General features: G+C 44.5%; 1 protein-coding gene across 3 annotated transcripts in view; it reads right to left on the bottom strand.

The window, feature by feature from the left end:
• PQLC1 (PQ loop repeat containing 1) overlaps window positions 1–14414 on the bottom strand; it is a 39336-nt gene that overhangs the window by 12172 nt on the left and 12750 nt on the right. For 2 of the 3 annotated variants that reach the window (XR_002773054.1, XM_003788388.3), the window contains one exon: window positions 11239–11292. The exons of the other annotated variant lie outside the window; for it this stretch is intronic. Coding sequence is in view for 1 of the 2 variants with exons in the window: in XM_003788388.3 (XP_003788436.1) it covers window positions 11239–11292 (54 nt within the window). In the remaining variant the exon portion in view is untranslated. The remainder of the gene's footprint in view (window positions 1–11238; window positions 11293–14414) is intronic. 3 annotated transcript variants of the gene reach the window in all.

The following is a 14414-nucleotide window of genomic DNA, read 5'->3' as shown; positions in this document are numbered from 1 at the left end:
TTAAGCCCACAAGGGGAAGACTGAGTCTTAAAAAAAGGGAACTCTGATACCTGTTGCAACACAGAGAACCCTGACGTTGTGCTGAGTGAAATAATACCATGTGATCCCACTCACGTGAGGTCCCATAGTCATCAGTCACAGAGATGGAAGGAGGGCACTGGGTGTGGGGGTCAAGGAGGGGCCAGGGAGGGGCCAGGGAGTCAGAGTTTGAGGGAGATACACTTCAATCTGGAAAGATGGAGAAGTCCTGGTGGCGGGGAGGTGAAAGCACATATTGTGTGTGTCTGACACCCCTGAACCAGCTCCCTACTTACAAGTTGTTAGGATGACAACTTGCATTAATGAGTATTTTGCCACAATAGAAAAAACAATAATTATTTTTTTTAATTATAAAAGGAGGGAAAACAATTCTGTGAATATGCTTTTAGGTCAAAAATCCAGTCCTAGGCTCAGGTGACATCCTGCCCTGAGAGCTGGGTCTGACCTGAGAGTCACCACAGGGACAAGTGATGTGTAGGTCTGGTGATAAGGACATGACATTTGCCCGAAGGCCTGGCAGGAGCCAAGCCACAGTCCTGGCCATACCAGGGGCTGAGGTGCCAGGAATGGGCATTGGAGCCACGTGCCTGTGTTTCCATTTGCCAGTTGGCCTCTTCCAAATGCACAATGAAACTGAAATCCATGTTAATCATGTATTTCATTGAACCCAGTACATCTAAAACATGACCATTTCACCAGGGACCAGTGGGAAAGAGACCTAAGCTGCTCTGTGTTCTCTTTGTACCAAGTTCTTCAGATCCAGGGTACAAGGCACACATAGGAGTTAGTTCACACTCCAGGCAAATTTGGGCTGTAGTCTGCACTGAGTGAGTCCACGAAGGCCAGTTGGCTGTGGGGTTGGCATTGAGTGGCAGCAAAGGCCAGACAGAGCCAAGCCAACTCTGGTCTCCTGAGGTCTGTAGGGAGGGCTACGCACTGAGGGGTCACAGGAGAAGCGAAGGCAGCCCCCAGTGGAGCCCCAGCCCACAACTAGAAAGACTCCCCTCCTGGTAAGCAGCTGACAAAGCAAGGCTCCTGCCTTGTTACCCCACAGATGGACGACCCAGCACAAGCCCATGTTGTGCTATCAGGAAAACACATGTGTGACAGCTGTGCTCATGGCTTCCCCATATGCAGCAAGGCAGTGAGTGAGCATGGGGTATCTGGAAGAGTGCTGGGCTTTAATACGTTGCTGGGTAGAGGGAGGGCACATGCCACAGGGCAGGGAGCCTGGCCCTCTGATCTGCAGGAACCTTCTTCCTTCAGGGTGTCTCAGGTCTCTGCTTGGCCATTCCACATTCTGACCACTGTATCTCAGCCACGTTGTACAAAGCCATTCTAGCCAAATGAATTGTCCCCAAACTGCCAGACACTGCACAAATTCAGGGCTGAGAGGAGCCCTGGGAGTGCAGAGCAAAGTTACATCTCTCTCCTGGCCCTTGAACACTGATGACAAGGCCAACCACAAAGCCAGCTCACAGCTCTGACTCTGAGGAGGATTGGGGAATGGGGCCCAAAGCCACCCAGACACTCCCACCTCTCACAAAATGCAGCCCACATGGCCTCAAGCAGGGCAGCTGGGACACACCTGGGTGCTCCAGAGTGAAGCCACCAGCTCTGAAGAGGGGCAGCTGGCACGGTGGTCACCTGCACAAGACCTAACAGCCACATCCACAGAAGGACCACCAGTGAGAAGTGGAAACCAAATGAATCGGTATTTACATATCACAAAATTGAATGTACCAGAGGACACAGCCTCATACATACATTTTAAAGCACTCTTTTAGAAAACAGACCCCAGTCCTTCTGCTGCTCACTGGAGCACAGGCACCGGAGCCCCGGAGAAATAGGTAATGAGAGATACACAAGCAGGGCTGTGCAAAACACACTCTAGGTTCCCAGGATTTAATGTTCAAGAAACTATCCAAACAATCACTTTTAAGGACCTCTGAGATTTATTATTTTACCATCAATCACTGTAATGACCTTTAGGAGCAAATGTCATTCCTATTGTTCAGGTTTATCAAATTTCAAGCACGGTCTCAGGTCCAAACTCTCAAAAGCTGAGGCATCAAGGTCCTCAAATTATCATCCCTCTGGGTCCAACACCCTGAAGATCAGTAACAGGCGATGGAAAAACAGGCATGTCCCCCCCACCCCCACTCAGCACTATCAGCAGCATCCAAGAGGCAGTTGCAGGTGATGCAAGTGATGAAGGTGACAAAGGTCCTCCCTTCCTGAGGAGGACCTCTGGACTCTAATGGAAACACAACTCAAACATGGAGGAAAAAATCTCCCTTCTATACCCCAGATGTCGCCCTGTGTGACAATCACTCAGTGGCCATTAGTTGGACACCAGAGCAGAGGGCAGGGGTGTCAGACAAGTTGTGCCAACACTGACCTGGCCATATCTGCATCTGCATGAGGAACTTGGAAACAAATTTCCTGAGTGAATCTTAGAAATAAAATAGTTACACAATTTTAGTGAATGTTACATACCTAAGAAAAGGCGGAATCAAATAAAAGTATTTTAAGTTAATATATCAATTAGGGTTACTTTCTCAAAATGTCCTAAGGATGGCACTTTTCCCAGTAAGTGTGCACACGTGCACTCATGAGCACACACTCACTCTCGCATGCACACATGCACATATACATGCACATTCCCACACATGAACTGCGGTCGGGGGCAGAAACTGCCAGGTGCACCTCTGCTCATCACAGAGGACAGGTTCAAGGCTCACTGACCTTTAGGATGTCACTTCATGGGGGTGGTGCAGCATGTCCTTAAAGACACAAAGACACTGATCTCCATGAGAATGGAAACAGCCAAGTCTGAGATTGACCTGGAGGAGGCAGGACCCATGTAGGCAGGGAGAAGATGAACCATAAGGCTCTTTACAGAGATACTTCCTGCCCACACCACTGGAAGCACAACAGAGCTGGCTTTACCACTCTTTCTCTGTCAGCCCTGGGAGCAGAATAGAGGGATTGGGGGTGACACTTGGGCAGAGTTGGGGACATAGCCAGGCCTTTGGGAGGAACCCACCCAACGGAGGGGCAGAGGGGTTCACCCTGGACTAAGCTCACAGGGACCTCTCCTGCCTCTCTGTGGCCTTATGCCAAGGGACCAAAACTCCCTGTGCCTTGGTTTCCTCCCCTGCAGAGCACCCTCTAGGGAAAACAAGGTGAGAACTGGATTAGCAGCGTCATATGGAAGACTCAAAGCAGCATCTGCACATACTGACTTCTCAGCCAGCTATGTTTTCTTAACATCTACTATCTCCCTAGTGTACTTAGCCTTCTACAGTCTTGGCTGGACTTCCATTACACCGCCACCCACTCTTTAGAGAAAGAGATTTAAACCCACAGAGGCTGTGGGACACACCAATCATGTGGGTCTCTGTGGGCTCAGGTTCCCACAATAACTCAGACCTCTTAGCTTTCCACTGCCTCCAGCCATCCATCCAGATGATGAAAAGTGAGGAATGGGTCTGCTCCCCATGTGAGGCAGGAGGCATAGAGAGCTCACAGTGATACAAATGCACTGTGCCCAGAAATACACATTGGCCACAAAGAACTGATGGTGCTGACCCTGTCCCCAGGAGGCACTGAGAAAAACACAGGTCCCCTGGGGACACCTACAAATGATAGGTCTAGAGTGTCAGGGTCACAAAACTTACAGCAGACCAGGAACCTGCTCCTGACGTGGGGAACAGTGGGGAGACATCTAGGCCCCAGGACTGGCAGTGGTGGCGTGTCACGACCAGCCTCCCAGGGGTATGCCTATGAAGGAGAACGTCCTATTCTGGGGAACTGCGAATCCCACTGTAACTTTCTGACAGTTTAAAAATTTCTTTTCTTTTTTACTTCCCTTTGGAAACTAGGGAAATCAGTATTTTTAAAAGTAAAAATCAACTCTATGAAAAAACAAACCAAAAATCCTTCCCTTCCCTTCAAAACACTGGTCAACCTGAGGCCAGACTTGTCAACCACTCTGTGCCTCACCAGCCACTGTGGCTCCCACCTGGCCCCACCTAGCCCAGACCAGGCTCTAGCCCCAGCCCCATGAATAGGGTGCTCAACAGGACCTGGGCACAGAGGGCCCCTCTACAGCCACAGGCTGCAGCTAGGGGGCACAGACAGTCGGCCATTCACTGCGGGACATCAGGTGTGAGGTCCTTACCCACCCTGCATCAGCTGTGTTTTTTTCTTCATCCAAGAGATTAAAGGATCCTGATATGGACAGACATAGGGTCTACTGCAGAACAAGCAGAAATCCCCTTCTTGGCTTTCCAGGCCTGAATTTGCTTCCCCACCCCCTACCCTGGCCCCACAGATCCTGCCCCCTCTGCATCCTTGCCCAAAGCCAGAGGCCACAGTAAAGTGGAACAATCTCCCTCCCAACCATGAAAGGAAATAACCCCCTCACTCAAAAGTGCCATCACAGGTTCCAAAGAAAGCCCTGGGAAACTCAAAACACCTGCCCGCCAGAGGGACAAATCCAGCACCCTAGTCCAAATCCAAGGCTATGCCAGCAGACAAGCCCCTGTTGCAGAACTGCCCAACAACACCTGTTAAGACAACACATTCCACAGCCACCATGCAAGCTCCACAGAGCCCAGGGAGGGGCCCTGGTGGGCTCAGCTGGTGGCTGCCTGAGTCTGCTGGCCTCCCCTCATCTTCCTCCTCATCCTTATTGGCATTTCCATGCCTTTCCTTCTCCAGGAGCTTCTGCTTCATGGGACGCTCTACAGTGGGCTAGGTGAGGAGAGAGCTGGGGTCTGCTGGGCCTGCTCTGGGTACTACCCTTCTGCTAACAGAGCATAGCCACTGGTCAGGACAGCTTTGTGCTGGAGTGATGACAGAGCCCCATCCCCATATACACAGAACAGCCTGGAAAGGCCTGGCCCAGAGGGCACCTGGATGAACAGTTTACCCCAAATCACTTTAAGATCAAAAGTCTGTGCTGCTTACTCCCAAGCCAAGTTGCTGAAGGCTCCAAGCCCCTCTCCTAGCACCAGGACAACATAGCCCATGAACTGTGGCCCTCCCTCACTACCACAGCCACCACAGCCATTCTGGTGGGTCAGAAACAGCAGAGAGGACAGGTACTTCCAGGGCATGGGTGGTGTGAGGGTCTCAACAGGTCCCTTTCCAGTAAAACCACAGTAATTGGTGAACTGTACACTAATAGCCATTAAACGTTTCTGAGACCAAACGTGGTGGCTCTGGTCTGTAATCCTAGTGCTTTGGGAGGCAGAGACAGGAGGAGAGTTTGAGGCTAGAGTTTGAGACCAACCTGGACCTCATCTTTAAAAAATGTTTCAATTAGCTGGGCATGGTAGCTTAGGCCAATGCTTTGGTAGGTTGAGGCATGAGGATCACTTGAGGCCAGAGTTTGGAACCAACATGGACCCCATCTTTAAAAAATATTTAAATTAGCTGGGCATGCTGGCATGTACCTATAGTCCTAGCACATCAGAAGGCTGAGGCAGGAGGATGATTTAGGCCAAGATTTCAAAGCTGCAGTCAACTGCCTTCAGCATTACTACCTTCCAGCCTGGATGATAGAGGAAGACTCTCTCTCTAAAATATAAATAAACAGTCTCTGGAATATGTCATAAGGATATACAGCATACAGGGAAACACCCCCAAAAATCTGCCAAATGGCAATAAGAACAGTGAGCCTGTGGCACATGTAAGCCAGGAAGAGGGCCCACACGCAGTGCCAACAGGGCATGGCTTCTCCAGGAGCAGCAGGTGCCAACACTTCTCACTGCCTGCTCAACTTCCCTTCCCCACCTACCCCAAGCCTCCTCATAGCATGGACTAGGCCAGTGTCCAGCCCAGGCTCTGTAGTCCCTGCCTCAGCTGCTCACAGGCCAAAGGTGCCACACCAGGGCGGGGGCAACTCAGGAGGGGAGTTGCTCATGAGGCTGACTGCTACCCCTGCCAACAGCTTCAGAGGAGGGACTCAGAGGTCTCAATCATGGCAGGGGGTACAAGAACAGAGAGTTCCATAGCCTCCATAAGGGGGTAACTGTGAGAATGGGGCATGGGCAAGTTGGAGCTTATGGATGCTGACAAACACAACAGAGACCTCTATGGTGAGCAATGAAAAGGAAGATACAGCTCCATGAGCAGCTTAAGGGACAATCTTCCAGGGGGACAGCAACCATGAGACTTGCCTCCACCCCAGCCTGGCTGGGCATTACCCTCTAATACACCCCAGAGCATTACCAGATCCTGCCCCAGGGATCAGGAAAAGCCAAGGCAAGCAAGGTCATTACCGTGCCTGGGGAAGAAGAGGCTCAGAGATGACACTAGTCCAGATAAATTATGAGCAAAAAAAGCAAAAAACAAGCTACCTTCCCCCCCAAGTGGAAGATCAGTATTTATAATTGCTACTATATTTTACCTAAAATGTCAGTTTGCAACAACAACAAAAAAATTAGATATACAAAGAAACAGGAAAACGTAGTCCCTATATGATGAGTAAAATAACAGGAAATAAATTGCTTTTGAAGAGGCACAGATGCTGTACTTAGTAGAAAAAGACTTCAAAATAACTATTATAAATGTGTTCAAAGAAACTAAAGAAAACATACATAAAGAATTAAAAATATAACATCTCACTAAATAGAGAATATCAATAAAGAAACAGAAATTATTGAAGACAGCCAAAAGGAAATTCAGGATTTGCAAAGTACCACTGAAATAAAAATTAAAAAAAAAGAAAGCCCAGTACAAGGATTCAACAATAGATTTCAGTTGGCAGTAGAATCAGTGAACTTAAAGATCAAGAAAGATTATGCAACCTGAAGAACAAAGAAAAAATAGAACTAAGAAAAATGAACAGAGCCTCAGAGAAACATGGAACAACATGAGGTGCAGGAGCATATGCATGACAGGTGCACTGTAGGAGAGTCGAGAAAGGGGTAAGAAAACTATTCAGTGAAATTATGACAGAAAACTTCCCAAATATGATGAAAAGATTGATCTGTATACCCAAGAAGCTTGACAAACTCCAAGGATGAAAAATAGAGATCCATACCTTGACATATCACAGTCTAAATGTTCAATGCCAAAAAAAAAAAAAAAAGACAAAAATCTTGAAAGCAGCAAGAGAAAAATAATATATCACTTACAAGGAAACCCCAATAAGATTAACAGCTGACTTCTCATCAGTAACAATGGAGTCCAGAAGGCAGTGGAATAACATATTCAAAGTGCTGAAAAGAAAAAACACTGTCAACCAAGATTCTTACATCTAGCAAAACTTTTTTTTAACTGCAGGGATACAGGGAATAATGATATTCTCAGATAAACAAGAATTGGGAGAATTTGTTGCTAGCAAACCTACCTTAAGGAAAACACTTAAATGAATTCTTCATGCTGAAAGCACATGACATTCAAATCCACAAGAAAAACAAAGAGTGTAGGTAAAGGTAATTATGTAGATTATCATAAGAGCAAATATAAGTGAACATTTCTTCTCTTTTTCTCTTTAATTGAGTTAAAAAGTAACTATATAAAACAATATGTATTGTATTATTTGGGGGCCTTTAATATATAGTAATATAATATATTTGACAATTAACAATACAAATAAGATGGTTGGGATCAAAACTATGTTGGAGTAAGGAAATGACAGCAGATGGTAATACAAATTCAAAGAATTTGAAGAGAACCAGAAATAGTAAATAAGTTAAAATAATAACTCTGTAAATATGTTTGTTCTCCTTGCTTCTCTCAACTTCTTTGAAAGACATAAAATTCTATACAAAGGACAATTAGAAAAATATGTTAGATTTGTAACATATGTAGACATAATATTTATAGTAATCATACCATAAAAAGGAATTAAGTTAGTATAAAATTGAATTAGAACCTGTTAAGATGCATATTGTAAGTCTTAGGGTAACTACTAAGAAAATAATTTTTAAAAATCGTAAAAAATTATTAAAGAAATTAAAATGTTACACTAGAAAATATTCATTTAATATGAAAGGAAGCTATACAGGAGCAACGATTGGGGGAAAAAGACACAAGACTAGAAAAGGAAAAGTAAGTACAGATGTAAATCCAAACATAACATTAATGGGAATGAAACAAATCAAAGGGAAGAAGTGCCAAAATGAAGTTTTTAAATACCCACTATATGCTTTCTATAGAAGATACTTTAGATTCAAAGATGCAAAAAAGTCAAAAGTAAAAGAATAGAAAAAGATATACTATTCAAATAGTGACTATAAGAAATCTGATACTAATATCAGAAAAAGTGGAGCTTGGCCAGGCATGGTGGCTCATGCCTATAATCCTAGCACTATGGGAGGACAAGGTGAGAGGATTGCTTGATCATAGGAGCTTGAGATCAGCCTAAGTAATATAGCAAGACCCCCCAAACTAAAAAAAATCAGACCTACAAAAAAACTAAAAAACTGGTCAGGCTAATACCTGATTACATGCCTGTATTCCCAGCTACTTGGGAGGCAGAGGCAGGAGGATTGCTTGAGCCCAGGAGTTTAGGTTGCTGTGAGCTATGATAATGCCACTGCACCCTATCCTGGGCAAAACAGCAAGACACTGTCACAAAAAAGTAGAGTTAAAAACAAAAAATATTACTAGAAATAAATAGAGACATATAATGATAAAAGGGTCAATATGTCAGGAAGATACAACAACTATAAACACATATGCACCTAACAACAGTGCCTCAAAATACATTAAGTCAAAACTAACAAGTGAAAAGAGAAAAAAAGATAATTCAAAAATAGTTGGAGATTTCAGCACTCACTTTTAGTAACTGATGTAACAACTAGGCAAAAGGACAATAAGGGAACAGAACACCACAAACCACCTAGACCTGACAGGCAGCCCTCCACCTCTGCTCAGCAGCAAAATTACACGTTCCTTTCATATGCACATGGAATATTCTCCAGGACTGACCATATGCAAGGCTATAAGGCAAGCTGCAATTTAGAAGTACTAGAATCATACAAAGTATGTTCTACAGTCACAATGGGAATAAATTAGAAATCAATTAACAGGAAGAAATTTGAGATATTTGCAAATATGTAGTAGTTAACACACTCATACATAAACACTTAGGAATGAGTATTTCAAAGAAATCTCAAAGAAAATTAGAATATACTTTCAACTGGATGAAAACAAAAATACAACATACCAAAACTATAAGATGCAGAAAGAAGTTATGGCTAACAGGGCCTATGTTAAAAAGGAAGGGGGGAAAAAACTCAAGTCAGTAACTTAACCTGACACTTTTAAGAAGCTAGGAAAAGATCAAACTAAACCCAAAGCAGGCAGGAGGAAAGAAATAATACTAGAGTGAAATTAAATAAACTAGAGAAGAAAAATAAAGAAAATCAACAAAACCAAAAGTTGGTTCTTTAGTAAGAACAATAAAATTGACAAGTCTTTATCTAGAGTTTAGCAATAAAGGTACAGAGGGGACTCAAATGCCTAATGTTGGGAAGGAAACAGGACTGTTACTTATGACCTCACAGAAATAAAAGGGATTTTAAGGACTGTTACTAATGACCTCACAGAATAAAAAGGGAATAGCAACAAAAATTGTATGGCAATAAATTAGGTAAGTGAAATTAGGTGAAATAAACAGATTCCAGAACAGACAAACAACCAAAACTAACTCAGGAAACAGAAAATCTTACATTTATAACTAGAGACTGAATAAGAATTAGTAATTTTTTTTTTTTTTTTAGACAGAATCTCCCTATGTCCCCTTGGTAGAGTGCCTAGCAATCTCCCTATGTCCCCTTGTCACAGCTCATAGCAATCTCAAACTCTTGGTCTTAAGCAATTCTCCTGCCTTAGCCTCCCAAGTTGCCGAGACTACAGGTGACCGTAACAATGCCCAGCTATTTTGTTGTTGTTGTTGAAGTTGTCATTGTCATATAGCAGGTTCAGGCTGGGTTCTAACTCACCAGCCCTGGTGTATGTGGCCAGTGCCCTAACCACTGAGATATGGGCGCCAAGCCTAGAATTAGTAATTTTAAAACTTCCCCAAAGAAAAGCCCAGGCCCAGATAATTCATAGGATAATTCTACGAAATGTTTAAAGAATTAGCATCAATCCTTCCCCTTCCCCCCCAAAAAAATTAGAAAAGGAGGAATACTTCCCAACTTATTTTATAAGGCCACTATTATCCTAATACTAACACCAGATGAAGTAATCACAAGAAAACTACAAATCATTATCTCTTTAAATATTGACACAAAAAATCCTCAACATAACACTAACAAACAGAATCCAGCAACAGATAAAAAGTATGATATAACACTGTGTTTAAATAAGATTCAGTTATAAGACTGCAAGGTTGGTTCAACATACAAAAATCAAAACATGATCATCTCAACAGACACAGAAAAGTATTTGGTAAATTCTAACATTCCTTCATGATAAAAACACTCAACCTATTTGGAATAGAAGAGAACTCCATTACCCTAATAAAAGGCGACTATAAAAAAATCCATAACTAACATCATACTTAATGGTGAAAGACTTAACACTTTCTCACAAAAATCAGGAACAAGACAAGCATATCCATTCTCTCCACTTCTAACCAGGGTAATTAAGTAATAAAAAAAATAAAAAGAAATCAATTTGGAAAGACAGAAGTAAAACTAGCCCTATTTAAAGATGACAGAATAATGTATAAAAAAAATCCTAAGGAATCTACTAAACAGCTATTAGAACTAACAAATGCATTCAGCAAACTTGTACAATACAAAATCGATATGGAACAATTTTATTTCTTCAAAGTAGCAATGCACAATCAAAATGAAATTAAGACAATTCTATTTATGAAAGCATCAGAAAAAAATAAAATACTTAGGAATAAATTTAACAAAGGAAGTCCAAAATTTATAATCGGAAAATTGCTCCTTCCTTCCCTCCATCCTATATCCCTCCTCTCTCCCTCTCTGTCTCTCACACACACACATACACACAGTGACAGACTTCTAGGAACTTCTCACTTGAAAATAGCAGAGTTGGGGGTTGGTTAGTTTGCCAGGGACACGGCCACACTTAGCATTAATAAAAGGACCCACATGCATAGTCACAAGGGTACATAGACAATGGTGACGACAGAGCAGCACAGCTGCAGAAAAGGATGTGAGTGGCGTGGGCAGCCTCATGCAGCTCAGTACATACCCAGGTAGGACCGCCCGGGGGGCACTTTGGTTTCTTCATCCTTACTATCTGCAGCTATGTTTCCAAAAAGAGAGAAAGAAACAGGAAGGAAAAAAGACAGAAACACACTGGTTTTAACAGAGTAAACACCTGAGTTTCCCAGCCCTTTCTGCATTTCTTAAAAAAAAAAAAAAAAAATTGGAACATAAATACCACAAGATTTTGGTTTCTAACTAAGAAAATGACATGAAGGTTATGTTAACCAGTTTGATGAGAGTATTTCAAAATGTATATGAAAACAGCACACAGTACCCCATGATTGCATTAATGTACACAGTTATACTATAAGAAATAAAATTTAAAAAAAAAAGAGTTTGGTTTCTAAGCATTAGAAAATTTATTTTGTGAGCTATTTGTCTCCAAAACTCTTCCAATATCATAAAAGTGAATGAGGAGAAAGAAGAAATTAAGTCAAAAATTAAAGTTACCACGTTCTTATTTAACTGCTCGGGTCAAGGGAGACAAAGCCCACTGCGCACTATGTTGACAGAAAGCAATGTGACAGATACAACCCTCCCTTCTCTCCCTATGCATGCATCTGTACACAGCCTTTCCCTGTAACGAGTTGGCCCATGCTCAGAACTCTTCCGAGAGCTGCTTAATGAAGCTGTTTTCAGGGCACACCCCACAAACGTGTGCTGTGAGAGGACCCTGGTTCAGCATGTGCATCTGACAAGCACACAGCAGAGACAACAGACAGAGATGCCAAGTGAGGGCCAAGCCCAGCAGATCGAGTACACCCTCCACTGAGCACCCTTGTTCCAGCCAGACTGCCCAGAATAACAGATTCTATTCTGATTCAACCTCCCAACCTGTGGACAGCAGTCTGCAGGCCCTGAGGACAGACCGTCCTCCAGGTACTAAGGAGGAGAGGCAGATGCAAAGGGGAGATCAAAGGTTGCCTGTTGCCTGCCTTAGGCAAAAAGGACTCCACCTTGAAAATTTTGAAAGTAAACAACTAAAAAGCAAATACTAGAAAGACCTCTGCCCCCTGGAATCTGTGTTGTTCCACTCGCAGGGCAGACGCTCCAGAGAGGCTGCTTAGGTAGCAGTTGGGACATGTCCACCAAATCTGAGGTGCAGGCAGACTTCCCCCCACCCCAGAACCACTTGCTAGGTTGAGCCACTCCTCCCTGCTCTCTGGACCAATTTCTGGATCTACCAGCACCTCTTCTGAGGGGAAAGAAGGAACAGTGTGGGAGGACAGGTGCACTTTAGCCACAAACAAGCTGTTTCTTGAGCACACTGACACTGACAAGCAGAGGATGAAGCATGTGGGAGGACGTTCTGGTCAAGGTGTGGCCAGAGCAGAAGCCCAGGAGTAGGAGAGAGCACAGCTGTGGGGAGCTAGATAGTGGTGGGAAGCGGCAACCTGAAGGCTGGAGACAAAGGGGTGTGGTGCCTGCTGCAGAGGCAGATCCTACCCCAGACTCTTCCTGGGCACAGCCTTTGACTGCCTGCTCACGGGGGCAGGGGTTGGCAGACTACAGAGGACAGAGTCCTGAAGCCCAGAGGCCAGGCAGGGATGTTTTCAACAAGCCCCAATCTACAAATCTGCACTGCACACTACTGGGACCAGGCATGCAGAGTGTCAGCAATGTTCCCCTTTTTTCAGAACCTTGACACGCCCATTAGGAGGTGTTGTCAACAGCTTCCCTCTTGATTAAAGCTTGTGACCATTCCAGTTCACAGACTAGGTCATAGAAAAGACATAGCATCCACCTGCTCCTGTCTTAGGAAGCTCATGCTGGGACCCAGCCATCATGTTCTGAGGAAGCCCAGGCCACATGAGAGGCCTCGTATGGGTGTCCACATGAGAACCAGGGTGAGGACCCTGCTCAGCAGCCTTGTGAAAGAGTAAGAGGGTAGAAGGGGAGAGAGGGAGAAAACAGAAGTAGCAAGGGAAGGCGAGAGGAAGAGAGAGACTGAATGAGAGACAAGGCAGAGAGGGAGGCACACACAGCTGGCAAGCGAGGGAGCTCCAGGATCCAGCCCCAGCTGCTACTGGGTCCAGCAGAGACCAGCTGTCCCTGCCAAACTCATGACAAAATAAATATTGTCCTTCCAAGTCCTAAGTTTCAGGGCAACTACTGAAACAGCCACAGAGACTGGAAGAAGAGACAGAGGGGAATGGCAGAGGTACCTGGGACATGGTATTTGAAGAGCATGGTCTGCCTCAGATGAGAGCTGGTTTGGCAAATGTTTCTGTAGCTTTTTCAGTAGGTGGAGCTGAGAACACATGGTGAGGTGAAATACTCCTGTGTGGGTGCTCTTCCCACTCAGCTTTGCCTGGAGCCTTGGCCTCCCACCTGTTGGCCTGGTGTGCTACTCCAAGCATGAAGGCTACTGGGATTTTGCCTGGGCCTCAGTAACTGTGCCCCCATCCCCACCCCAGTCCTGCAGCCAACAGCCTCCCCCTGCAGCAAGGGGGCCTCCCCAATGTAAACCTCTCTTTAGAGGTCTGCAGTAGACGTCCTTACAGAAATGATTGATTCTAGATCCAGGGCAGGAGAGGCCAAAATCAAAGAAGGGAACTGAGAGGCCCCCATGCTAGGCCAGAGGGTTCCCAGCCTGCAGACCCCCCTGGCCTGAGAGGGGCTTCACTAGGTGTAACATAACAAGAAAAACACAGCAAACATGTTCCAATGCCTTCAGAATAACACAAAACCACTTGTGGCCATTCATGACAGGATGCTAGAGGGAATCAGCTCAGCAAACTGGTAAATAAACAGGGAGACTTTGCTTTGTAAATGACACCACAGGGTCATCACAGAGGTGATCAAATAACAGTTCTGGAGCCCTTGGCTGAGGAGCAAGGGCAGCCAGCTGGCAAGGAAGAACACGAGTCCTGCGAAAGACAAAAAGAGCCAGACTTAGACCTCATCAGGCCTCTGGGTCCAATTATCTTGTTAAAATGCTCTTCTACAGCAGGGATTGTCAACTGTGGTGCTGTGAGAGGATCTTAGGTGTCCATAAAAAATTTTAAAGATAAATTATTTTTGAAAGAAGTTCAAATCACATTACAACAAAGATATTTGTATCAGAATGTTTGTTGCAGCCCAATTCATAATTGCCAGGTCATGGAAGAAGCCCAAGTGCCCATCGATCCACGAATGGATCAACAAACTGTGGTATAT

Source organism: Otolemur garnettii, unplaced genomic scaffold (assembly GCF_000181295.1).
Source record: "Otolemur garnettii isolate 467f Iridium unplaced genomic scaffold, OtoGar3 scaffold00027, whole genome shotgun sequence".
Lineage (NCBI taxonomy): Eukaryota > Metazoa > Chordata > Mammalia > Primates > Galagidae > Otolemur > Otolemur garnettii.
This window is presented reverse-complemented; position numbering and strand designations above follow the sequence as displayed.